A 27,535-nucleotide genomic window follows, 5' to 3' on the forward strand; every position below is an offset into this window, starting at 1 on the left:
TAAATTGGGATAAATTCCAATTTAAAAAGTATATGATAAATTTTTAATTTATATGAAAATACAAGTCATTTTGATTATGGTTAACCTTACATTTAACTTTGAAAATTTTTTTTTAATTTAATTTTATTTTATTATGTTATGTTAGTCACCATACATCACTAGTTTTTGATGTAGTGATCCACAATTCATTGTTTTCGTATAACACGCAGTGCTCCATGCAGTATGTGCCCTCCTTAATACCCATCACCGAGCTAACCCATCCCCCAACCAACCTCCCCTCTAAAACCCTCAGTTTGTTTCTCACAGTCCATAGTCTCTCATGGTTCGTCTGTCCCTCCGATTCCCCCCCCTTCATTTTTCCCTTCCTTCTAATGTCCTCCATGCTATTCCTTATGTTCCACAAATAAGTGAAACCATAGGATAATTGACTTTCTCTGCTTGACTTATTTCACTTAGCATAATCTCCTCCAGTCCCATCCATGTTGATGTAAAAGTTGGGGATTCATCCTTTCTGATGGCTGAGTAATATTCCATTGTATATATGGACCACATCTTCTTTATCCATTAGTCTGTTGAAGGGCATCTCGGCTCTTTCATCCATTTTGAGTTTATCTTTGTGTATGGTGTTAGAGAATGGTTGAGTTTCATTCTTCTGTATATAGCTGTCCAATTTTCCCAGCACCATTTATTGAAGAGACTGTCTTTTTTCCTACTGTTTTTTCCTACTTTGTCGAACATTATTTGACCATAGAGTTGAGGGTCCATATATGGGCTCTCTATTCTGTTCCATTGGTCTATATGTCTGTTTTTGTTCCAATACCATGCTGTCTTGGTGATAACTGCTTTGTAATATAGCTTGAAATCAGACAGTGTGATGCCCCCAGCTTTGTTTTTCTTTTTCAACATTTCCTTGGCAATTTGGGGTCTTTTCTGATCCCATACAAATTTCAGGATTGTTTGTTCTAGCACTTTGAAAAAAGTCGTTGGAATTTTGATCGGGATGGCGTTGAAGGTATAGATTGCTCTGGGTAGCATAGACATTTTTAGCAATGTATATTCTTCCGATCCATGAATGTCTTTCCATCTTTTTGTGTCTTCTTCAATTTCTTTCATGAGTGTTCTGTAGTTCCTAGAGTATAGATCCTTTACCTCTTTGGTTAGGTTTATTCTGAGGTATCTTATGGTTTTTGGTGCCATTGTAAATGGAATCGTTTCTCTAATTTCTCTTTCTACAGTTGCATTATTAGTGGATAAGAAAGCAACTGATTTCTGTGCATTGATTTTGTATCCTGCCACATTACTGAATTGCTGTATGCGTTCTAGTAATTTGGGGGTGGAGTCTTTTGGATTTTCCACATAAAGTATCATGTCATCTGCGAAGAGAGTTTGACTTCTTTGCCAATTTGAATACCTTTTATTTCTTTTTGTTGTCTGATTGCTGTTACTAGGACTTCTAGTACTATGTTGAACAATAGTGGCTAGACTGGGCATCCTTGTCGTGTTCCTGATCTTAAGGGAAAGCCTCTCAGCTTTTCCCCATTGAGGATGGTATTCACTGGGGGTTTTTCATAGATGGATTTTATGAACTTGAGGATTTTTCCCTCTATCCCTATACTCTGAAGAGTTTTAATCAGGAAAGGATGCTGTATTTTGTCAAATGCTTTTTCTGCATCAATTGAGAGGACCATATGGTTCTTCTCTCTCCTCTTATTAATGTGTTCTATCACATTGATTGATTTGCGAATGTTGAACCACCTTTGCATCCCAGGGATAAATCCCACTTGGTCGTGGTGGATGATCCTTTTAATGTATTGTTGTATCCTATTAGCTAGGATGTTGCTGAGAATTTTGGAATCCATATTTATCAGGGATATCAGTCTGAAATTCTCCTTTTTGTTGGGGTCTTTGCCTGGTTTGGGGATTAAGGTAATGCTGGCCTCATAGAATGAGTCTGTAGGCTTTCCTTCTGTTTCTATTTTTTGAAACAGCTTCAGGAGAATAGGTATTATTTCTTCTTTGAATGTTTGGTAGAATTCCCCAGGGAATCCGTCAGGCCCTGGACTCTTGTTTTTGGGGAGGTTTTTGATCACTGCTTCAATCTCGTTACTGGTTATTGTCCTATTCAGGTTGTCCATTTCTTCCTGTTTCAGTCTTGGCAGTTTATAGGTTTCCAGGAAGGCATCCATTTCTTCCAGGTTGCTCAATTTATTGGCATATAGTTGTTGATATTAATTTCTAATAATTGTTTCTATTTCCTTGGTGTTAGTCGTGATCTCTCCCCTTTCATTCATAATTTTATTAATTTGGGTCCTTTCTCTTTTCTTTTGGATAAGTCTGGCCAGTGGTTTATCGATCTTAATTCTTTCAAAGAACCAGCTTTTAGTTTCGTTGATCTGATCTACTGTGTTTCTGGTTTCTAATTCATTGATCTCTGCTCTAATCTTAATTATTTCTCTTCTAATGCGTGGCTTAGGCATTGCTTGTTGCTTTTTTTCTGGTTCTTTAAGGTGTAAAGTTAGTTGGTGAATTTGGGATTTTTCTATTTTTTTGAGTGAGGCTTGGATGGCTATGTATTTCCCCCTTAGGACCGCCTTTGCAGTATCCCATAGGTTTTGGACTGATGTATTTTCTTTCTCATTCATTCCCATGAATTGTTTAAGTTCTTCTTTGATTTCTTGGTTGACCCAAACATTATTGAGCAGAGTGGTCTTTAGCTTCCAAGTATTTGAATTTCTTCCAAATTTTTTCTTGTGATTGGGTTTTAGTTTTAAAGCATTACAGTCTGAGAATATGCAAGGAATAATCTCAGTCTTTTGGTATCAGTTGAGACCTGATTTGTGACCCAGTATGTGGTCTATTCTGGAGAAAGTTCCGTGTGTGCTCCAGAAGAATGAGTATTCTGTTGTTTTAGGGTGGAATGTTCTGTATATATCTATGAGGTCCATCTGGTCCAGTGTGTCATTCAGAGCTCTTGTTTCTTTGTTGATTTTCTGCTTAGATTGATCTGTCCATTGCTGAGAGTGGAGTATTGAGGTCTCCTACAACTAACGTATTGTTATCAATATGACTCTTCATTTTAGTTAACAGTTGGCTTATGTAGATGGCTGCTCCCATATTGGGGGTGTAGATATTTACAATTGTTAGATCTTCTCGTTGGATAGACCCTTTAAGAATGATATAGTGTCCTTCTGTGTCTCTAACTACAGTCTTTAGCTCAAAATCTAATTTGTCTGATACAAGAATTGCTACCCCAGCTTTCTTTTGAGGTCCATTGGCATGGAAGATTGATCTCCATCCCTTCACTTTCAGTCTGGATGTATATTTAGGTTCAAAATGAGTCTCTTGTAGACAGCATATGGATGGGTCCTGTCTTTTTATCCAACCTGTAACCCTGTGCTGTTTTATGGGAGCATTTACACTGTTCACATTGAGAGTGATTATTGAAAAATATGAATTTATTGTCATCATGTTGCCTGTGAAGACCTTGTTTTTATAGGTTGTCTCTGTAAATTTCTGTTCTATATCACTCTTGGGGTCTTTCTGCTTTTATAGAACCCCCCTTAATATTTCTTGCAGGGCCGGCTTAGTGGTCACATATTCTTTCCGTTTCTGCTGGTCTTGAAAGCTCTGCATCTCTCCATCCATCCTAAATGACAGCCTTGCCGGATAAAGTATTCTTGGCGGCATGTTCTTCTCATTTAGTACCCTAAATATGTCTTGCCAGCCCTTTGTAGCTTGCCAGGTCTCTGTGGGTAGGTCTGACGTTATTCTGAAGTTCATTCCTCTGTACGTAAGGAATCTCTTCCCCCTAACTGCCCTTAAGATGGTTTCCTTGGTTCTAAGATTTGCAAGTTTTACTATTACATGCCGGGGCATTGGTCTGTTTTCCTTGATGTTGGAGGGGTCCTCTCTGCCTCTAGGACATGAATATTTGTTTCATTCCCCAGATTAGGGAAGTTCTCAGCTACGATTTGCTCAAATATATCTTCTAGTCCTCTCTCTCTTTCCACCCCCTCAGGGATCCCAATAATTCTGACATTGGAACGTTTCATAGTGTCACTTACTTTTCTGATTCTATTTTCATGGATTTTGAGTTGTTTTTCCCTGGCCTCCTCTTTTTCCTTCTTGTCTATTAATTGGTCTTCTAGATCACTAATTCCTTCTTCTGCCTTGCTTACCCTAGCTGTTAGATTATCTCGATTAGATTGGATCTCATTGATAGCATTTTTAAGTTCTGCCAGTTCAGCTTTCATTTCTGCCCTTAGAGACTCTGTTGCCATTAATTGATTTCTCCATTCTAGCTATTGTCTTCACAGTTGCTACCCTGAATTCCATCTCTGACATCTTGGTTATCTCTGTATCCATTTGTAAATCTGTGGCAAGAAGTCACAGAAGTCTTTGCTATTTTGGGGGTTCCTCCTCCTAGTCATTCTGTTGAGGGGTAGTTGAGGGAATGTAGAGTGTCCAAATTATTGACCAGAACCCAAGCAAGATGCACCTGTTTTCTAGGGACCTTAGGGTTGGTGGCCTCTCATTCTCCTAGCCTGTCTTCTGGGGGGAGGGGCCTGCCACGCTGTTACTCAGGCAACCCTGTTTGGGCAGAGTTGCCTTGCCCCCTGTGGCGGGGGATGGGCTCAGTGAAAACCAGTTTTTGGGGGCTTTTGTTCTCTGGTGGCTTTCCCTGGCGGCTTTCCAGGTCTTTTCCGAGAGTCAGAGCAGAAGAGATCGTTTCCAACCCTCTGCCTCAGAGCAGGGAGATCACACTCCATTCTTCAGTGAGCTCTCCAGGCCACACTATCTCCGTTTCTGTCTGTGGTGCTATAAACTGCAGCGTCCTGGGTTGTGTGCCCCTCCGCAGCGCTCCCAGTCCTCGCCTCCAGGTCGGGCACGGGGGCTCATCTCTGCCCTTTGTGCTTCTAAAACTGCCAGCCGCCCCGAATTTGCTCCTGCAGCCCCGCAGCTCCAGGTTTCAGTCTGGGGGGTTGCCCTAAAGTCCTTTCCCCACGCTACCGGTCTGTGAGTCTGTGCCCTGTCCCCAACGCGGGAAGCTATCACTCACCGGCAGTGTAGGATCACCACGGCTCCCTCCCCCTTCCGTTTATCCTCTGATATCTGCCTGCAGGATCACGGCTTCCCGCTTCGTACCTCGAAACCAACCGCCTGTGATAGTCTGCTTGTAGGGATCCAGATCTGTCTTCTTAAATCTCAGGCTGATTTTGTGGGTTTTCAGAGTGGTGTGGTAGATATCCAGCTCAATTCTGGGGACCAGCTGGAATAGGGTCCCCTACTCCTCCACCATCTTTTCCTCTCCTCTTAACTTTGAAATTTGACTAGGTTTCATTTCACCATTTTTAGCCTTCATACAATGATAAATTTTTCATAACTCAATACCTGACCTAAAGCATTCTAAAGTGCAAAACCACTTTTTTCATTTACATTTCCAAATGAATAGCAGTTAAGAGAAGTAGAAATCAGTTATCCTAATTGAAAATGTTATCTTTTTAAAGTCTGTAAAACTTAAATTTGAATGACATGTGATGTTACTGACAATAATATTGCATTTGGGGGAGAGTGTATGGACTAATTCAGACTCTGCATTTGGTGATGACAGAGTCACAAAAAACACATCAAGCATTTCCCACCTTCAGTATCTCTGAATATCTGCTAGGAATTGCTTTCTTGAACTCTTAGGCTTAGCCAATTTGTCACATCTTGTTTACGCTCTTTAAATAATGCACTTAAAGTTTCTGTAAATTAAATATTTGTTAGCTTCTCTTTATACAGAAAAGTATGTGGATTTTTATTTATATATCAATAGTGTAAACATTTTTAGCAAGAAAAAAAATGTGTTTTTTATTAGGCTTCCAAGACCAAAACCTTAATTTTTCTGTTTTCTTTATTTTAAAAGATTTGTTTTCCCCATCAGATGCAGACCAACAACGAAGAGAGAAACTCAAAAAGGAATTAGCACGAGGTGAAAGGGATTTGAAATTAAATAAAACAGCAATGCAGGCCAATTCTAAAAATAATTCCAAGTCACTATTTAACACTCTACAAAAGGTAAGATAGTATTTTTACCTGTTAAAAGCAGATGTTTCTAAAATATTTCATTAGTGGCACAACCTGACTTTGTGGTAGAATGTTTACCATAGGTCAGAATCAGTAAACTTCTCGTTTAAAGAGCCAGGTAGTAAATATTTTAAGCTTTTCAGGCCCCACAGTCTCTCACAATTCTTGTGCCCTTGGGCAGGAGCCACAGACAAGATGTAAATGAATGGGCATAGCTGTGTTCCAGTAAAACTGTTAAGAAAGACAGTAGGCCAGATTGGCCTCCAGGCTATAGTTTACTGACCCCTGCTCTTGGTGTTTTGTGATACCCTTTAACATCTGATTGAGGACCTTCTCTTATTCCTAGTTCGCTAAGAGGATTTGTTTTTCCTTTCTCATGAATGGATGTGAATTTTATAAAATGCTTTTTCTGCATTTTTTTGAAAAGATGGTATCATTTTTCTTTTTAATCTGTGTATGTTGTGATTTATAGTCAAGTTTCTTTTTTTTTTTTTAAGTATTTTTTTTTAAAGATTTTATTTTTATTTATTTGAGAGAGAGAGAATGAGAGAGAACACATGAGAGGGGTTAGGGTCAGAGGGAGAAGCAGACTCCCTGCCGAACAGGGAGCCCAATGCGGGACTCGATCCAGGGACTCCAGGATCATGACCTGAGCCGAAGGCAGTCGCTTAACCAACTGAGCCACCCAGGCGCCCTATAGTCAAGTTTCTAATGTTAAAACAACTTTGCATTCCCAGTATAAACACAACCTTGTCATAATGCAATACCTTTTTTATACATTGCTGGATAAGTTACTAATACTTTGTTTAGGATTTTAGCATCTACTGCCATTATTGATATTGACCTGTCATTTTCCTTTTCCTCTACTCTGTGTATGGTTACACTAGCCTCATAAAATAAATTGGGTGCTGTTTACTCTTTTTCCATGCTCTGGAATAGTTTATATAAGTTTGGAATTATTTATTCCTTGAATTCGATGGCTCAACATTAAAATTATCTGGGCCTAGAGTTTTCTTTGTTAGAAGATTTTTGACTACTAATTCAATTTTTTGAATCATTATAGGACTATTTTTTAAAGTTATATTTATGTTGGAAGTTGTCCATTTCATCTAAATTTTCAAATTTTTGGCATAGATTTACTTAAATGTAATCTGTCTTAATCTCTCCTGAATGTGTATTATTTCCCCCTTTTTATTCCTCATGTTGTTTGTGCCTTTATTCTTCTTTCTTTGATTTTTTTTTTTAAAGATTTTATTTATTTATTTATTTATTTGAGAGAGAGAATGAGAGAGAGAGAGTACATGAGAGAGGGGAGGGTCAGAGGGAGAAGCAGACTCCCCACTGAGCAGGGAGCCCGATGTGGGACTCGATCCAGGGACTCCAGGATCATGACCTGAGCCGAAGGCAGTCGCCCAACCAACTGAGCCACCCAGGCGCCCCTCTGATTTTTTCCTCACCAGAGATTTGTCAGGTTTTTTTTTTTTTTAATCTTTTTAAAGAGCATTTTGTTTTACTTCATTAATTTTCTCTGTTGTATTTTGTTTTCTGTTTTTTAATGTCTGCTCTTATCTCTCTTTTCCCCTTTTGGTTTTCTTTGGGTTTATTTTGTCTTACTTTCCTACTTTTGCTTAGCTTATTTTCAGCCTCACTTCTGGACAGTATAAGCATATTTTAAAGTTATAAATTTTCCTCCACATGCTGCTTTAGCTGTATCCCACAAGATTTGTTATATGGTATTTTTATTATGATTCAATTCAGAGTATTTTCCATTATAATCTCTTTTTTAACCCAAGAGTCATTTAGAAGTATTTCTTAATCTCTGTGTGTATTTTTTTCCCTAGGAGTTTTCTCTTGTTCCAGATTTCTAGCCTAATCATAGATTTATATGATGCTAATTTCTTGAAATTTGTTGAGAAATTTGTTTTATGGCCCAGTAGGTAGACAAATTTCTTAAAATGCACTGTGTCATTATGTGTTTGGAAAGAAAATATACTATAGTTGTTGTGTACAGTATTTAATACAGTGTATTCATTAGATTAAACTTCATATATATTCAAATCTTACTAATTTTTTTGTCTGATCAAGCTATCATTTATTAAGAGAAATCTTCCACATGATTATGTATTTAGCTATTTCTCTAAAAGTTAGTACTGCCAATTTTTGTTTTGTAGATTTTGAGTCTATATTATTATTTTATAAATACAGATTTAGAGATAATATATTTTCTTGGTGACTCAAACCTATTGTCACTGCTTTGAGATTCTTTATCTTAATGTTTTTTTGTATTAAAGTGTTTTCTGATAGTGATATAGTTAAACCAGTTTTCTTTTGATTAGTACTCCCTTGGTATATCTTTTTCCATTTTTTAATCCTAATGTTTTAGGTAGGTCCTAAAGTTTGGGTTTTGTTTTGTTTTGTTTTTTAAGATTTTTTTTAAAGATTTTATTTATTTGTCAGAGAGAGAGAGAGAAAGAGAGCACACAAGGTGGGGGAGCGGCAGGCAGAGGGAGAAGCAGGCTCCCCACTGAGCAAGGAGCCTGATGTGGGACTCGGTCCCAGGACCTGAAGCTAAAGGTAGATGCTTAACCAACTGAGCCACCCGGGTGTCCCTAAAGATTTTATTTATTTATTTATTTTTTTAAAGATTTTATTTATTTATTTGACAGAGAGAGAGAGCACAAGTAGGCAGAACAGCAGGGAGAGGGAGAGGAAGAAGCATGCTCTCCACTGAGCCTGACGTGGGGCTCGATCCCAGGACCCTGGGATCATGACCTGAGCTGAAGGCAGCCGCTTAACCAACTGAGCCACCCAGGCGCCCCTAAAGATTTTATTTTTAATGAATCTCTGTACCCAATGTGGGGCTCAAACTCACAATCCCAAGATCAAGACTCACATGCTGTACCGACTAAGCCAGCCAGGTGCCCCGTAGTGATTATACTTTTTAACTGAAAGCTTAAAATATTTTTCTATCATAATATAAATTAATAATTATATTTGGGGATAAGAATGGAGTTTGTTAAAAATAAATAATTAAATCTGTAAATGTAAGATGTTTTCTTTCATTTTTCCTTTAGCCACTGTAACCTATTCTGCCTCCATAAAGTAGTTCATGTTTTATATGTATGTGTATTATATATTTTTTTAAACTTGCCTACATGTTTTATAAGCCTTGATGATAAATATTTATACAAATTCAGATTCAAGTTATTATTTTAGGTATATATCAATAATTAGGTTTTATGGTTAATAGTCACCTATCTTAATTATAATCTGCATTTACTGAAAACTTTGCTACAATTAAAAAGAAAATGCTAACTTGGGGCGCCTGGGTGGCTCAGTCGTTAGGCGTCTGCCTTCGGCTCAGGTCATAATCCCAGGGTCCTGGGATCGAGTCCCGCATCGGGCTCCCTGCTCGGCGGGAAGTCTGCTTCTCCCTCTCCCACTCCCCCTGCTTGTGTTCCCTCTCTGGCTGGCTTTCTCTCTGTCAAATAAATAAAATCTTAAAAAAAAAAAAAAAGAAAATGCTAACTTTAGGGGCACCTGGGTGACTCAGTTGATTAAGCGTCTGCCTTTAGCTTGGGTCATGATCCCAGGGTCCTGGGATCTAGCCCCATGTCAGGCTCTCTGCTTGGCGGGGAGTCTGCTTCTCTCTTCCTCTGCCTGCCGCTCCGTCTGCTTATGCTCTCTCTCTCTCTGCCAAATAAATAAATAAAATCTTAAAAAAAAAAAAAAAAGAGAAATGCTAACTTTAGCCTCTGAGCATATTAGCCTTTTATATACGTGAGATCATATAATCAAAAACCTTTTCTTATAATTGCCCATACACTCATGCTGTTCTTTCTCTCACACTTTGACTCATCTCAGGGGCCTCCAGTACCTTTCCAGTCTGAACCCTGTAACCTCCACACAATTATTCACTCACATCACTGGCACAGCACTTACTATATGCTATTAAGATTAATTGAATATGTGGATGTGACCCATATTCCTAATTAAATCTATGAAACATTTTTAAAGCAGTATAAAACCATGAAAAGCAAGAGCTACCAATTTCTTTTATAAAATATAATTTGAAACGTTTTTGCAAAACAAGTGTTAATTGAATTTTTAAATAATTTGTACCCACCCTATTCTGCAATTGAATTGATTCCTCAGCTGCTTTAAAATCTGACAGTTGAAGGAGGTTCTGGTTGAGTGTCCTTTGGGCTCAGGCCATGGTCTCAGGGTCCTGGGATCAAGCCCTGTATGGGGCTCATGCTCTCTCAAATAAATAAATAAAATCCTTTAAAAATTAATTAATTAGTTAATTTTAAAAATCTGACAGTTGGAAAAATCTTTGTATATTATTTCTTCTGACATTATCCCTGAAAAAGATTTAGTACTCAGTTCTCTGATTATAAACTTTGATGTGTTCTTGACATGAAAACCTTATGAGTATATAAACTATGCAATCATTATCACTTTACATAAATTCTTAAATCACAGAAACAGTTCACAACAAATTGCATTGAATTGTAAAGCTGACTTAAGAAAGTGAAAGTGGTCAAATTACCACCAGAATTTTTGTTCCATTCACATGTAATTGATAAACCCTTTTCTGATTTTAGAACCTTACAGTTATCTGTTTTTCACATTTTGGTGAATTTACCAGTATGTTACATATTTTCTGTGAAAAATATATCCAAGCTTTCTGATATTCATAGCTATAGGAAACAATAATATAATCTCAAAAAAAGCAGATTGGTACAATTGATTTCATACTATGTTCTACTGGTTTCCAAGGAAAGAAGAAGTATAGGATACAAGATAGGAATTATGAGACATAAAAATACAGGAAAGTTTCTTGCTTTTAGTCAATTCAAAAGCAATTTTTCCAGCCCATTTCAGACAGATGAGAGTATATTTCTGTCTTTAAAGACTTTGGTGTTTTATTTTGTTTATTAAATAACCATTACTGATAAGAATTTTCTTACAGGCAGTCTAATGCCTTGTGCGTTTCTGCCTGCTCTGATCTCAGCTTGTACTGTTCCTCTAAGTGTAAATAATTCCTGTGATTATTATTTAATAACCCTGTAGGATTTTTCAGATCCTACTTAGAAATTTTTCTCCCGGGAGCCAAACTTTTGTGGTATATAAGCTACGAGTCTTGTTTGGGAGCACTTTTTAAAACTAATATATTGAAATCATTAAAAAAGTGCCCTAGTGATTCAGAATTTAATGCCAAAATATTTCCTTGCCTTGAGTAATTTTGCCTTGTATTTGAGATCAGCTTAGAAAGTACTTGGAAAGGAAATGGTAGGTGACTTGACCTATTTTAGGCTTTAGTTACACTATGCAGTCTAAGTAAGTCATCTGCATTTTTCTTACTTAGATGAATCAGTACTTAGATTAGCTGACAGTTTCACCATCAGAAAAAGAGTTAAAATCAGTTTAAAATTCCTCATGGTGTAAAAAATCTAAAATACAGGGACACCTGGCTGGCTCAGTCAGTAGAGCATGCAGCTCTTGATCTTGGAGTCAAGTTTGAGCCCCACATTGGGGGTAGAGTTTACTTTTAAAAAAATCTAAAATATGTAATTTTCAGATGCGTCTTCATAATAGACGATATGATGTAATGAAGAGCATAGGCTCAGCCTGGTCTGACTCTGAGACCCTGCACCACCTGAGTTTCTTCATCTATGAAATAAAAGTAGTATTTGTATCACCACCCAAAAGTTGATGTGAGGATTAAATGAGTTATGCATGTAAATTACTTAGAACTATACCTTATACATAGCATAGTGACTTACTAGTAGCAGTGATAGAAGTTCTTAATTGTCCTCTTTTATCGTACTCAGTGGCAAGAACAGTACCTTTCATACAGGAAGCACTCAGCCATTCTCTTACTCAGCTTGTTCATCTTCCTCTTGTTTCTCTCCCCATGAGCTTGGAGGGCAGAGGTAACAGCTAACTCCTAGCCATGTCACCTCAGAATCTGTAACTTCCATGTAACTTCCCTCTACCTAATAAAGTGCCTCAAAGTCCTTTAAAGGATACACAGGTGTTTGGGACGCCTGGGTGGCTCCGTTCGTTAAGTGTCTGCCTTCAGCTCAGGTCATGATCCCAGGGTCCTGGGATCGAGCCCCGCATTGGGCTCCCTGCTCGGCAGGAAGCCCGCTTCTTCCTCTCCCACTCCCCCTACTTGTGTTCCCTCTCTCACTGTGTCTCTCTCTGTCAAATAAATAAATAAAATCTTTAAAAAAAAAAAAAAAAGGATACACAGGTGTCCATAAAGTCTGGAATCATACTCATTGCATCTTGGGCATCTAATCTGTAAAAGAATAAAATATTATCTATGTTTTAAGACTTTGTGGATACCCTGTAGAAATGGCTCTTCCAAAATTAAACCAGAAAGAAATGGAGCAGTCCGAAACGTCTTCCCTTTCAGCTTTCCCCACTCATGAGGAGAAGTTGAGAAGTTCCTTTTCATTTCTTCAAAGCCTTGAAGTCCGAGGAACTGCTGACACTGGAGATTGCCATAAAGACATGATGGGAGGGGAAGGATGCCACCACCAACAGCATGATTGAGAAGGGGATTGCTGTTCACGAGTGGTTTGGAAATTTTCAGATAAAACTGAGATCTACCTGATCTCAGTACACAAGTTCAAGACCATAAATGTAGGTAGATGTTAGTAATTTTTTTTTTAGTTTCAGAAAGAAAAATGATTGCTGGGGCACCTAGGTGGCTTCAGCTCAGGTCGTGATCCCAGAGTGCTAGGATTGAGCCCCGCTTTGGGCTCCCTGCTCAGTGGGGAGTCTGCTTCTCTCTTTCCCTCAGCCCCTACCGCCCACTCGTGTTCTCTCCCACTTTTCTGTCTTACTCACTCTCTCAAATAAATAAAATCTTAAAAAAAAATGATTGCTATTACTTATATTTAGAATTATATTTTTATATATTAATAATTCAAAACCTTGAACAGAACTTCATATATAGTGCTAACATCTTCAGGAATATATGATCTCTAAACCCACTAAGGCAACTATTTTTTGGTGTATAATGTGGAGATTCCCAATTAGGTGAATTTGTAAACATAATTGATGACAATCAAACCAAATGTTCTTAGCCCTCAGGAGAACCACAAGATGAAGATGTGTTAATTGGAGAAGTGAATGGATTTCCATCCTTTACAAGGTCACCAAGGTCACCAGTAACTTCTTCAGAGAGACTACACCTAAATCTACCTAAATCTGATAAAGTCCTCACAAATGGTACCGAGAAGAACTCCAGTTCCTCCGTGTTCAACGTGGATTACACTGCCTCTGGGCCCAGGAGAGCATGCTCTGGAACTTCATACGGCAGAGGGCCCAGGAGCACATTCCCAAATACCCATCGGTTTCAGTTAGTTATTTCAAAAGCACCCAGTGGGGACCTTTTGGATAAACATTCTGAACTCTTTTCCAACAGACATTTGCCATTCACTCCACGCACTTTAAAAACAGAAGCAAAGTCTTTCCTGTCACATTATCGATACTATACGCCTGCCAAAAGAAAAAAGGATTTTACAGACCAGCGGATAGAAGCTGAAACCCAGACTGAATTAAGCAGGTATGGCACATTCACAGCCAGTAGTAAGTCCTTCAGGGTGTTGTAGAATTAAATAATATTTCTTATTTTATATCATGTACCTAATGTGTCAGACTTAAGGTCTGGTAGTGCCCTTTTGAATTGGATGAGATTAATGTGACTTTTCCTTTTGTATGTATCACTAGAACTATCTGAGTAATTGTTGAAAAGTAGTTATTAAACTTGCCAAGCTCCTTATAAACAGGAATATTACATATTTTAATTTATTGTTTCAAACATGGTATATGCTTTTAAATATACTTTCAGAGAATCCTTAAAATATGTCATCAACTAGTATTTGTGTAAATATGTCTATAGATTTGTGTGAAAAACGGCAAAACAATGGGCTGTCAAGGAAAAAAACACTGTTTCTCTGACTCTCCCTGGGTTCCCTTCCTGCAAATATTCAACCCCACTCTTACATAGCAACAACTCCCCAGGAATAATTTAGCCAAGTAGGATAATTTCTGGAAATTAAGTATAATTTGCCTCAATAATATTTTCGTATTTGATGGTGCCTGACACATAATGAATATTAGGTAAAAGTTTGCCAAATGATTGAAGAAACAAACAAATCTTATAAAGTATTAAGTGTTAACTGATTTGTGATTGTTGTTCCTGGTGTTATTTAAACAACTATTTACCTGGTCCTAGGTTTTAGTTATTTTTAAGAAAGCAAAAAAACAATTTAGGACTAGTATTCTTTTCTCTGGGTATAGATAAGAGGTACAGTAATATCAGATGAGTCTGCATTCATTTAATCCCAAGAATTAAGGAATGGGGAGAAGTAAGGAAAGCAAGCATATGGTATCCTTTTCTAATTGTACGTATGACAGCTTTTGAGGATTAATAGTTCCCATTTCCCTAGTCCCATTCTATCCAGTGGAAATCTAGCTGCTATTCAAAAAAAAAGGAAAAATAAGCTGTGTAATCCAAACCATGTCTATTTCCTGATTATAAAATTAGAAATTACACATTTTATAAGAATAGATGGATTTCATCTCTTATGTGTGAGAGGTTTTTTAAGACCGTAAACTTATCAGGGTGTTTGTATTTTGAAGGCTTGACAATTGCTCCTTTTTAAAATATTACAGCTTTAAATCTGATTTTGAGACAGTTGACACCAAGAACTTCACAGATGCAGAAGAGAACACAAAGCAGGTAATAAAAATGAGATCTCTTTGTGTGCCACATTGGAATTATAGCTGCTTTAACTTAATAAAATATATATAGCTGTTTGGACTTGAATAATCTTCTGGTGACACTTCTTGCAGATAATGTGGCCAGTATAGAGAAGGACTACCTATTTATACATGGCTGTAGCTCTGAGTGGCCAGATGGCTCCTGCCCAGTCTGGGAAATCATTTGATGCCAGCACTTTTTCTAGATGGTTGGTTGGCTGGCTAGAGAGATGAATAAATGAATAAAATACCTTAAATGTTGCTTTCAAAGATATAGACTTGGATCACTGAAGGAGCCAGAAAAACTATACAGAAGTTTTTAGTTTCTGTGCCTGTATTTTTTTTTTTTTGATTTGCCACTGATTATTGGAAATTATATAAGAATAGATGGATATCATTCTCTTATATTTGCTTTTACTTTTTTCTAGACCATAAGGCTCTTTTTTTATAGTGTTTATGTTTTGAGTGGTTAGCAGTCATTTCTTTTAAAATATTACAGCTTTAAGTCTGATTTTCATATATTATTTTTATTTTGGGTGTATTAATCATACACTTGGGTCCTATTTTAAATTTATGGTTTATAAAAACAGTTTGTCTATTAAAATGTCAAACACAGGGGCACCTGGGTGGCTCATTTGGTTAAGCATCTGACTTCAGCTCAGGTCATGATCTCAGGGTCCTAGGATCGGGAGTCTGGTTCTCCCTCTCCCTCTGCCTCACCCCCCACTCATGCACACTCTCTCCCTCCCTTTCTCTCTCTCTCATGAATAAATAAAACCTTTTAAAAAGAAGTATTTAATAAAATGTCAAACAGATTTCGGGGATAAAAGAATATAATCACACTGAACTTCTGTCTTCTCTTCTGAATATGGGTAGAGAATTGTCGGTTTCCATCTCGGCCATAAATACCTGTTTGACATGGGGCCCTGCCACTCAAAGCTCAAGGACAAATCGCTTATCCTCTGAGAGCTGAATTTTCACATCTAGAAAAACTACTTAACATGTAGGCTCATTGGAGGCATAGGCATAAAGTGCCTAGCCTGAGAAGGGCTCAGTAATGATGGCTGTGACTAGCTTGAGATTTAGGAAGACAGTTAGCTCTCTAGATAACTAAATAAATTAAAGCAGAAGTCCATTTTCATGACATTGTGCTCCAGATGCTTATCCATAACCCTGTAAGGCTCCGAAGGCAGTCACTTAACCAGCTGAGCCACCCAGGCGCCCTGTATCAGTCACTTTTTCCTATGGGATAACTCCACTCTGCTTCCTTGACTTTTTTGAAATTTGCTATTTTGCTTTATTTCTGCTTTCATAATGTATTTTTGAAGCAAAATAAAGATTGATTCTTCTCATTACATCCCCAGGCATCTAATTGTATGACATATGATATCAAAGGAAAAATAGCTCCTTTACCCTTACAAGGGCATGACTTACCGTGGGATGAGAATAAAGATGGCACTCTTCAGTGTTCCTCACCAAGGTAAGCAGGTTACAGAAGTCATTACACCTGTCTATTTAACTGCTTTCCTGTGTAACAGACATATAATATTTGCAACATAAGTACTACTCTAATTACACACACTGTAATCTATTTTAGTGTTATACAGTTCAGCGGCAGTGTTAGTTTTACTAAGGAAATTGTACAAAGTAGGTACTCAAGAAAAGTTTAAATGAATTCATTTTGCTAATTCATTAAGAAAGAAAAAGGCGATACTGGCTTGTATTATTTGCCGTTGCTATTCATATGAAAAAGGATTTTCCTGGAGCACCTGGGTGGCTCGGTTGGTTAAGTGTCCAACTCTTGATTTCAACTCAGGTCATGATCCTGGGGTCATGAGATCAAGCCCCGCATTGGGCTCCATGCTGGGTGTGGAGCCTGCTTAATTAAGATTTCTCTCTCTCCCTCTGCCCCCCGCCCCCTGTACACGTGCACACTCAGAAGGAAGGAAGGGAGGGAGGGAGGGAGGAAGGAGGAAGGAAGGAAGGGAGGGAGGGAGGAAGGAGGAAGGAAGGGAGGGAGGGAGGGAGGAAGGAAGGAAGGGAGGAAGGGAGGGAGGGAGGAGGAAGGAAGGAAGGGGAAAAGAAGGAAGAAAGGGGAAAAGGATTTTCCTGAAGACAAAATCTGTGGCAGAAATAATACTGAGGAACCTCACGATTTGAGGATTCATAATTCATGATTTTGAATATTCACCATATGCTAGTGTTTTATCTGTCACTGCCGTGTACTGGCACTGTTTTTAAAAACTATGCATCATATTTAGTAATTATGGAATACTACACCTAGATAAAAATGATAGGTTAGCAAAAATGCCTCTGGTAGTTTCAGCTGTCAAATGTATGTCCAGTGTCAGAGATTGTATATGAGATGAAGGTGTAAATAAAGGACTAGAGATTAAAAAGAGGGCAAGAATGAGGTGTCATAGAGCAGACCAGAAGGCCAGCACACGTGATCCCTCAGAGCCTGCCCAGGTCCTCCCTCAGGCCCTTCCCAGGGAGACGGCACCTGGCAGGGCTGTGGGCAGTTCACTGCTAACCTCTCTTGTCTTGAAATTCATGACGCTTCAGTACTCATAACAAGATTTATAAGCTAACTCTTGAGCCACTCTGCAAATGAATATAAAGAATGGCCTAAAGAAAGGAATATTTATCTTTTCTAGTAGTTTCTATCTAAAAGAAGTAAAAATATTTATAATCGAGCATACCTGAATTAAAAGATTGGAATTAACTAATGATGACATAACTAAATATTGACAAAATTTATCATGATGACCAACTTAAAACAGTTTTTCATGGGGAAGTAATCTGTTTCCAGCATTATTTATATGTTAACCTTAGTCAAAGTGAAATTATGTGTACTAGGTAAGTGCTGTAGTCCAGTTTGGAAAAGGATTGTGGGAGCACCGAGGTGGCCCAGTCGGTTAAGCATCCCACTCTTGATCTCAGCTCAGTTCTTGATCACAGGGTGGTGAGTTCAAGCCCCACACTGGGCGTGGAGCCTAGTAAATACATACATACATACATACATACATACATACAGTGAATTTGTAGTCAGAAGACTAATTAAAAATATCTTTGCTACTTACTAACACCTGTCCTTGGCAAGTTACCCAACCATTCTGCCCCCTGGTGAACTCATCAGTCAGTGGAAAAAATAATACCTACCCAATATACCAGTCGGGGTTGTTCTGAATATTAGATCAGATCATGGATATGAAAGTACTTTAAAAATTCTAAAATACATTATTACTAATATATAATATTATTGAATACTTATTGCATGCCAGTCATTGTTTTGTTCAAAAATTGTAATTTTCTCTTTCCAGGGCAGTATGTCAGTATTCCCTGCAGCTTCCTCCAGAGAGAAAACTCCACTCTGAGTAAGATCTTTTTGACCTCTTCATTTTGCTTAGTGGAAATCAAGAATTAAGAATCACACAAACTATTATTAAATAAGTCAGGACTGAATACTGATTTCTCTTACAACTAGCTTTGGAGTTCAATCATATAATATACCCTAAATTTGAGAATGATCAGAATTTTCTGAAGTAGTCATCAATCACTTCATCTTTATGTCCAGGGGAAATTTGTCCCTAAGTTAATAATGCCTGCTGGTTGTTTTTTTTATATAATTAGTACCCATAAAAATAAATAAGAATAACAAGAGTTTTAGAGAAATGCAGACTTTGGATAGCTCAGGATACCCTTCCAGGAGTTTCTAACCACCAGGTCTTTACAGATAGCATACTTCTATGTTTTAATGTCGTTTTAGTTAAGGTACACTTTTTCAGGGAATATCATCTATTTTATAGAGTTTCATTTATTCTCAAACTTGCTGCTTAAATATTAGAGCCTGAAAATCAGTTTGAAAGTGTAACTTTTTATATAACATTTTAATCTTCTATTATCTAATTTTCTTAATTCCTCCCCTTACATTTACTTATTGAGTAATTGTGTGGTTACTTGCTGCTTACATTTCTATCAATTCACTGATTTCAGCTAATTAAAATCAAATTTATAATAATGTTCCATTTTCTTGTACTAGTTATTAAAATATGTTATAAGATAAAGAAATGTGCCCACATAATTAAAAATTATCACTATATTTATATACATAAATTTCTCTACTATCATATTTTTTTTCCTCTCCATACATTTTGAGAAAAAAAGAGTAATTTTTTTCTGCTCAATAAATTTCCCAACCTTCAAACAAGATGCTCTTCTAGGAGCAGAAGAGGATTTCATACTTGAAGTTCTTGCTTCTCTGGATGAGTTTCGTCTTTCCCCTCCTCTAAGTGCCATGCACAGGGCTCACACCTCTGCTGCTTGACATGGTCAGGAGTCAGGACCTGTAAAATGCTTGTCAAGAACACACCCCCCCAGTGGTTCACATTTGGTTGCCCTTTTGTCCTTGCTTGCTCTGTTTTGTTTTTTGTTTGTTTTGTGTGTGGGGTTTTTTTTAGTTTTTTTTTTATTGGTTTTTTGTTTGTTTGCTGTTTTAATTCCTGCTTGTCTGTTAGTACTGAATGGATGCTATACACATCTATGAAATTTTACTTGATTAGGGAACATTTTCTCATCTTTCTTTGCATAATTTAAGAATGTAGACATGAGGGTTTTTTTTATAACATTCCTCTTAAATGTGAGATAGCAGTATATTTGTCCTAGTAGTGGTAGATACTTCTAATTAGGTACTCGTGTTTCCTATAGTTTTCAGTGTAAGTAGGAAATAATTTTTATGCTGTGTACTGCTTTGTTTTCACAGTGAAGAAGAACTGTTATATCTGAGTTTCATTGAAGATGTAACAGATGAAATTTTGAAACTTGGTTTATTTTCAAACAGGTTAGATTTTTTAAATTATATTATGGTGGTTGAATAGTACATTAAATATTCTTCCTTATCATGTTAATTCCTTTAAGTTATTTCTACATATTAGGAAATGAAAAATTATATTGCTTTCTTGGGGAGGACATATTTAAAAAAAAAAAAAGATTTATTGGGGCACCTGGGTGGTTCAGTCGGTTGAGTGTCTGCCTTCGGCTCAGGTCATGATCCCAGGGTCCTGGGATCGAGCCCCACATCGGGCTCCCTGCTCATTGGAGAGCCTGCTTCTCCCTCTCCCTCTGCCTGCCACTCCCCCTGCTTGTGCACTGTCTCTGTCAAATAAATAAATAAAATATTTTTTAAAAATAAAAAATAAAAGATTTATTTATTTGAGAGAGAGAACGTGCAAGTGGGGGGAGGGGCAGAGGGAGAGGGAGACAAATAAACTTCTCACTGAGCATGGAGCCCGATGCGGGACTCAATCTCACGACCCTGAGATTGTGATCTGAGCCAAAACCAAAAGTCGGATGCTTAACTGAATGAGTCACCCAGGCGCCCCTTAGGGGGACATATTCTTATAATTGATAGCAAATTATAAAGAATGTTTAATTCTTACCGTATAAGGCAAGTTCACAGTTTGAGGGAGTTACAGAAAAGAACAGAGATTTTATTCATTTAAATACTGTTATTTCTCTTAGATGCAGAGAACAGATTGGTGGTTGCCAGTGGTGGGGGGTAGGCGAAATGGGCAAAGGTAGTCAAAGGGTAAAACTCTCAGTTATAAAATAAATAAGTCATGGGGATGTAACGTATAGCATGGCGACTATAGTTCATAGTACTCTGTTGCGTATTTGAAAGTACTTTTTGAGAGAGTAGATCTTTTTTTTTTAAAAAAAAAAAGATTTTATTTATTTGACAGAGACACAGCGAGAGAGGAAACACAAGCAGGGGGAGTGGGAGAGGGAGAAGCAGGCTTCCTGCTGAGCAGGGAGCCCGATGTGGGGCTCGATCCCAGGACCCTGGGATCATGACCTGAGCCGAAGGCAGACGCTTAACGACTGAGCCACCCAGGCGCCCCTGTGAGAGAGTAGATCTTAAAAGTGCTCATCACAAAAAATTCTGTAACTGTGTGGTGATGGATGTTAACTAGACTTATTTTGGTGATTATTTTACAGTATAAACAAATACTGAATCATGTTGTATACCTTACACTAATATAATGTACATCACTTACACCTCAATTTAAAAAATCCATCACAGGGCGCCTCGGTGACACAGACAGCTGGGTGTCTGACTCTTGGTTTCAGTTCAGGTTGTGATATCAGGGTCGTGGAATCAAGCCCCGTATCAGGCTCCCCACTCGTCATGGAGTCTGCTTGAGATTCGCTGTCTGCCCCTCCAGCTCATGCTCTCTCTCTCTCTCTCTCTCTAAAAATTAAATAAATAAATCTTTAAAAATCTATCACAAAAAAAAGAAAAGAAGAAAATGAGGGATGCCTGGGTGGCTCAGTCAATCATCTGCCTTTGGCTCAGGTTATGATCCCAGGGTCCTGGGATCCAGCCCCACGTCGGGCTCCCTGCTCAGTGGGGAGTCTGCTTCTCCCTCTCCCTCCCTGCTCCCCCTGCTTGTGCTCTCTCTCTCTCTCTGGCAAATAAAGAAATAAAATCTTCAAAAAAAAAAAAAGAAAATGATATCCATATTTGAAAGAAAGATGTAAAACTGTCTTTATTCACAGACATTACATCCATGTAAAAATCCCACAGAGTCTACAAAAAAAAAAAATTATAACTATGCAAAAACAAACACTATATCTCTTAGTTGTAATAGACTGGTGAACCAAATTTTTGCTTATTTGCAAAGATCCATCATCTCATTTTACTATTTGAAACTTGTCATGAGAATCAAAAGCAAGCATTTTTGTTAAAACTGTTACTAGTAAAGTGAGAACAAATTAAAAACTAGGTTTATACGCTGTAAGTGAAATGGGAAGTTTGCAAAACCAGATTAGCTTTGCATATCTTAAGGAAATTATGTGGTCCTGAATCAGCTTGAACATTATTTATCTAAAGTTCACTGGGCACAAAGGCGCACTTAACATTATGTATCATAGAACTCCATCATTTATACTACATGCTTTCCCTGCTGAAATATGTCAAGGACAACACTTCTAATGAATTATTTCTATTCTTATGTGAAGTTTTTTTAATTAAACATTTGTATTATTGCTGTAAAAAGATACACTAAAAGACCTAAGTTTATTATTTTTTGTTTTGTTTTATTTTTTAAAGATTTTTATTTATTTACTGAGAGAGATAATGATAGAGAGAGAGCATGAGAGGGGGGAGAGTCAGAGGGAGAAGCAGACACCCCGCTGAGCAGGGAGCCCGATACGGGACTCGATCCCGGGACTCCAGGATCATGACCTGAGCCGAAGGCAGTCGCTTAAACAGCTGAGCCACCCAGGCGCCCCTAAGTTTTTTTTTATAATAATTCTGTTTACTACTTTTGTTTAAAAAAGGTGGCTAAAAATGTTTTCATAATGGTTATAGAGTTTCAAATTTGCAAGATGAAAAAGTTCTATTGGTCTGTTTCATAACAATGTGAATATATTTAACACTACTGAACTATACATTTAAAAATGGTTAAATGGTAAATTTTATATTACCTGTTTTTTACCACCACAACAAAAATATTAAGATTCCAACTGTAAATCAAAAAATAAAGCACAGGTTAGAAGCAAAACAAAAATAAAAACAAAAAACATTTGCATAGAACATGTGTTTATCGTAGAAAAAAACTTAAATTTTTCTTTCAGATTATAAGGCTATTTATTGCAGCATTTGTGATAAAAGCACCAAAAAAATGGAACCAACCCATACATTGAATAGTAAAGGTTTGGTTGAATAAATTGTTGAATATTTACAAGAGCAAGTTCTGTTCAGGGACTTAAAATGATGTTTTAGAAGTGAATTTATTTACACAGAAAAATGTTCAAAATATAATGGTTGATGAGAAAAAACAAAATAGGTACCCAAACAGTATGTATTGTTTATAAAAGGTAGAATACAGATTTCTTGGGCTTTTAAAAAATTGCTAAGTTGGGGCACCTGGGTGGCCCAGTTGGTTAAGCATCTGACTCTTGGTTTCAGCTCAGGTCATGATCTCATGGGTCATGATCTCATGGGTCATGAGATCGAGCCCTATGTCAGGCTCCCCACTCAGCAGGAAGTCTGCTTGAGATTCTCTCTCTCCCTCTGCTTCTGCCTCTACCCCCCCCACTGTGCGTGTGCTCTCTCCTCTCTCTCTCTCTAAAACAAATATATAAATCTTTTTTTAAAATTGCTGAATAAAGCAGAACTACTAAATCTAAGATTGGCTTACTTCATTGATAATAACAAATGGTAACACAGGAGTTGTTTTTCAGCAAAGGTATTGATACATTCATGTGATAACAAGACAAGCATAGTGCAGTTGAAAAATAATTTCTCTGGAGCCAGATACATCTGGGTTAAATTCTCTTAATGGCTTGTGACCTTAGGAGAGAGGAAGTCATCATCTTAGATCATTTTCTCATCTTTAAAATGATCTTTACAATACCTTTCTCTCCAAATACTGGCCGTGATTAGAGGTATAATGATTGTGTGTGTGGCACAAATGTCTGGCCCTTGGTGGTATGTGATGAGTGATAGCTTTTAGGTTATTATGTGGATTTACCATCAGTGGAATTTTTTTTCAAGTATAATTGAGGAAGCATTGTAAAATAACTGTAAGAGAATTTCCTTTAGGGTTGTGTTTGGGGGGTTGTGTATGTGAAAGAGAAGGGGAGGGAGAGGCTTTTTGTGTTTGCATAGATGCGTGAGAGGGAAAACATGCTTTGTGGTGTGTGGCAGGGGTATTGTTGGACCTCTTTTAAAATATTTTCACAGAAATGTAAGTGTTATATAATCTTTCAGAAACAATGGCATCTGTTACAAAAGTTAAACAAAAACAAAAGCCATACTAGCTCCCAAATTGGAGAACTTGACAGAACAGGGAAGGATTAAGTGTTTAGCTTTGGAAAGAAAATACTCTTCAACCTTTAGTAGTTCTGTTATTGCATGGCTATTTTGTATTTAATTGATTTTCTGATTTTGAGACATTAACATTTCTATTTATCATTTTTAGGTTTTTAGAACGCCTATTTGAGCGACACATAAAACAAAATAAACATCATTTGGAAGAGGTTTGTCTTTCTTTAGACATTCATTAGAAAAAATTCTAATATGGAAAGAATTTTAAAGTTTTTCCATAGCCTCAAAGAATGCATTAAAAGCAAGTGCTGTTTTTCCCTTGTACCTTTTGTGTGTATGGTGGGGTGCGGGGGGAGGGGTGATGAAAGAAGTATTAACCCTGCTGAGATGAGCAGCACTGCAGACAAAAGTAATTCAATTTGACGAGCCTAATTAATGTAATTATTCCCGTCTTGTCTTAATCCCAGGAAAAAATGCGCCATCTGCTGCATGTGCTGAAGGTGGACTTAGGCTGCACATCCAGAGAAAACTCAGTAAAGCTGGATGATACTGATATGCTGAATTTACTTGATTTTGAACAGGCTGAGAATTCAGAAGAAAATGAAGATAAAAGTAAACATGATACCACAATTCAGCAGGAACGTCAAGAATACCAAAAAGCTTTGGATATGTTATTGTCTGTACCAAAGGATGAGAATGAGAGACTGTCTTCACCAAATGAATTTTTCCTACCCATCTATAAATCAAAGTACTCAGAAGGGGTTATAATTCAACAAGTGAATGATGAAACAAACCTTGGACCTTCAGTTTGGGATGACAAAAATCTGAGTGTCTCCGACAGCTTAACAGACCAAGAGACCTCTGTGAATGTCATTGAAGGGGATAGTGACACTGAAAAGGCAGAGACTTCAAATGAATTATGTTGTCTTAGCACAGAACTCTCCCCGGCTCTTCAGCTTCACAGTGTCCAAGGTGACAACAGTCATGACATGGCAGGACCGACTCTTAAAATCATGGAAATGAGCATTGAGGACTGACCTTTGGATGTGTGATCTTCATTAATAAATATCCCAAATGGCCAGTAATTCAATATTCCTTTTCCTCTGTTTTATTCTTTCATATATTAAGACTTCTGTATTTGCTTTCTATGCTCTATAATAAACTACCTTAAATTAGCAGCTTAAAACTACACACATGTATTATTTATCCCACAATTTCTGTGTATCAGGAGTCTGGGCATAACTTAGATGTGTCTGCTCTGGGTCTCAAGGCTACAAGCCAGTGTCATTTGGGGCTATGGTCTCATCTGGAGACTTGACTGGGGCAAGAATCTGCTTCCAAACTCTTTGCAGGTTGTTGGCAGAATTCCTTTCCCTGAGCTGTAGCTCTGAGGGCTTTTTTTTGGCAGGCCATCGGCTGCCCTCAGCTTCTAGAGGCTGCCCACCATTCCCTACCACTTGGTAAGCAGCCACAGCATCGCTGCTTGCTTCTTGAAGGCTAGTGAGATATTACATAATGTAATCACAGGAACGACTTTCCATCACCTTTGCTACCTTCTTTTAGTTAGAGGCAAGTCACAGGTCCTGCCCACACTTAAGGAGTAGAGATATTATACAAGGGTATGAATGCCAGAAGGTGAGAATCACGGGGTCCCCCTAGGATCTGTTGGCCACGATCTCTAAAGTTGCTTTTCAGGGGACCATATTTTACCCAGACGTAAGTGATTTTGTATGCAATGAGAAATGGTTTATGATCTGGCATGGATCTTGAAACATTAAGCCTTATCTGTAGTATCTTTAATTTCTTCTTTCTCACTTTCCTGCAATATCTAAAGGTTCAAGGCCTTTCTAGTTACCAGTGAGCTAGGCAGAGTGTCAGCTCTCCGAAAAATTGTCCCTTCTTAATGAGGGCAAACGTTCTATCAACCCAGTTTGATACTCTCTCGGCCTTGTAGTTCATGAGTGGGATGTTTACTCTTAAGATATGTCTCAGCAGGGGCGCCGGGGTGGCTCAGTCGTTAAGCGTCTGCCTTCGGCTCAGGTCATGATCCCAGGGTCCTGGGATCGAGCCCCACATCAGGCTCCCTGCTCAGCGGGAAGCCTGCTTCTCCCTCTGCCCCTCCCCCTGCTTGTGTTCCCTCTCTCGCTGTGTCTCTCTCTGTCGACTAAATAAATAAAATCTTTAAAAAAAAAAAAAGATATGTCTCAGAAGACTTACCTCTATTCATATTTTTTCAACTGCTTACGATAATGTAATTGAATATTCAAGTCCCAGTTTCATGCCTAGGGACTATGAAGGATAAAAAGATGAAACAAAATAATGATGATAACCCAGATGTTCTAGAAACTTAGCAATGGCCCCCAAGTATTCCAGTCTTCAACTCAGGCTTTTATCATCCCCTGCCCACACCAGTGTTTCCACAAAGGTAGTGCATACCACTGGAGGTATTAGAGCTGATTTCTGGTGGTATATAGGTGAAGATCTATCTCACTCATGGGAAGCTGACTGTCACCACTGTGTTCAGGATTCAGGCTCAGGGACAACCTGCAAAGTACAGTATAGGGGGGCTGAGCACCCAACCCACTTCTCCCCCAATATCTTAGGCCCCAAGTCACCCTGCTGCAGCCCTTCCTCAGCCCCACCTACCCCTCAGCTCCCACCTGTGGAATTCTCCGCCCCCCCCAACTTTCTGAGCAACCCCCTTCCTTTCCCATCCTACAATCCTCTTCAGTCTCCTAAAAGATCCTCAACCCTATGCTTGGCTCCCAGCCTGGGTCTCCCCATCAGTCACCCCTCTCTTTTTGGGCTCCATCCTTCTCTCAGCCCCCAGGGCTCCTTTCTTCAATCCAAGCATCACTCTTCCACAAACCCCTTACCCTATTATCCATGCAACTACCTCAGACTTACTGCCCTGGCTCCAATTTTCCTCCCTTTCCTGGAGCTGCCATCTTGCTTAAGGGGTTCTCAGTAACTGGCTTCTTGCTGGTTCTCCACACTTTGGGCTCAGCCTCAGACCCGCCATTTCCTGCTTTGCCATGTCTGGTCTCCAACCTCTAACTCTGGGTACAGCTTTTTGTCTCTAGGACCACGACCCATCCTCATTTTTGTACCTTTAGGGTATTTTGTTGTGGTGGTGGTGGTTGTCGTCGTCGTTGTCCTCAGGTTTCCCTTTAAAATTCAAGCGTAGATGTGTTGGTTTAAAGAAATATCAAAAGTGGTTCTTGGTTCTGGCAAAAGTGCAAAGGTGGGAAGTGCATGTTAAGTTTGGGAAACACTGGCTTAGAGTCTTCCACAACGTCCTAGTCTCTCCCTCTCCTCCCTCCTCCCGCAGTCCATCCTCCACTCTGCTCTCTGGAGGCGTGAGGAGTGAGCCTTTGAGACAGACTGCCTGGGTTTGATCCTTGCGAGCTGTGACCGGAAGCTGGGTCACCAGCCTCTGTGGGCGGCCTCGGTTGTTGAACGTGCGTAATTTTCAGAGCCTTCACTGCTGGGCTCTAAGAACTAAATAGGTTGTATGTGAATTAAATATTCACAGCTGCAATTCTAACGCAGATCATGTCACCACTCCCTTCAAAAACAACCACATTTGAGAGTTTCCTCTTGCTGACAAGATAAAGTCCAGGTCCCTTTCCATTCTTTATTAAGTCGTTCTCCTTCCCAGCTCATCTGCCATCCTCCCCCAAACATCCTAATTGTCTAGCACATCGAATTACTTGTTCCTTAAACATGGCAGAGGTCCTCTCTCCCTCTCTCTCTCTCTCTCTCCACCCCCCACCCCTTCGTACTTGCTACCAGCTCAGAATATCGTTTCCCCTGTACCGCCCTCTTGGGCCTTCGCTGACAGCCCAG

At 38.5% G+C, this 27,535-nt stretch overlaps 1 protein-coding gene across 6 annotated transcripts in view; it reads left to right on the forward strand.

The window, feature by feature from the left end:
• Positions 1 to 25,733, forward strand: part of SPATA7 (spermatogenesis associated 7) — a 44,645-nt gene extending 18,912 nt beyond the window's left edge. For 3 of the 6 annotated variants that reach the window (XM_032405726.1, XM_032405728.1, XM_032405730.1), the window contains 8 exons: positions 5,927 to 6,060; positions 13,173 to 13,654; positions 14,767 to 14,833; positions 16,218 to 16,333; positions 18,177 to 18,230; positions 19,616 to 19,693; positions 23,841 to 23,898; positions 24,154 to 25,732. In XM_032405726.1, the coding sequence (XP_032261617.1) occupies positions 5,927 to 6,060; positions 13,173 to 13,654; positions 14,767 to 14,833; positions 16,218 to 16,333; positions 18,177 to 18,230; positions 19,616 to 19,693; positions 23,841 to 23,898; positions 24,154 to 24,723 (1,559 nt within the window). In that variant the 3' untranslated portion in view covers positions 24,724 to 25,732. Of the gene's footprint in view, positions 1 to 5,908; positions 6,061 to 13,172; positions 13,655 to 14,766; positions 14,834 to 16,217; positions 16,334 to 18,176; positions 18,231 to 19,615; positions 19,694 to 23,840; positions 23,899 to 24,153 lie in introns of all 6 variants that reach the window. The other 3 variants (XM_032405725.1, XM_032405729.1, XM_032405727.1) reach the window with 2 other exon arrangements.
• Positions 25,734 to 27,535: the final 1,802 nt, after the last annotated feature.

Source organism: Phoca vitulina, unplaced genomic scaffold (assembly GCF_004348235.1).
Source record: "Phoca vitulina isolate PV1807 unplaced genomic scaffold, GSC_HSeal_1.0 scaffold7, whole genome shotgun sequence".
NCBI lineage: Eukaryota > Metazoa > Chordata > Mammalia > Carnivora > Phocidae > Phoca > Phoca vitulina.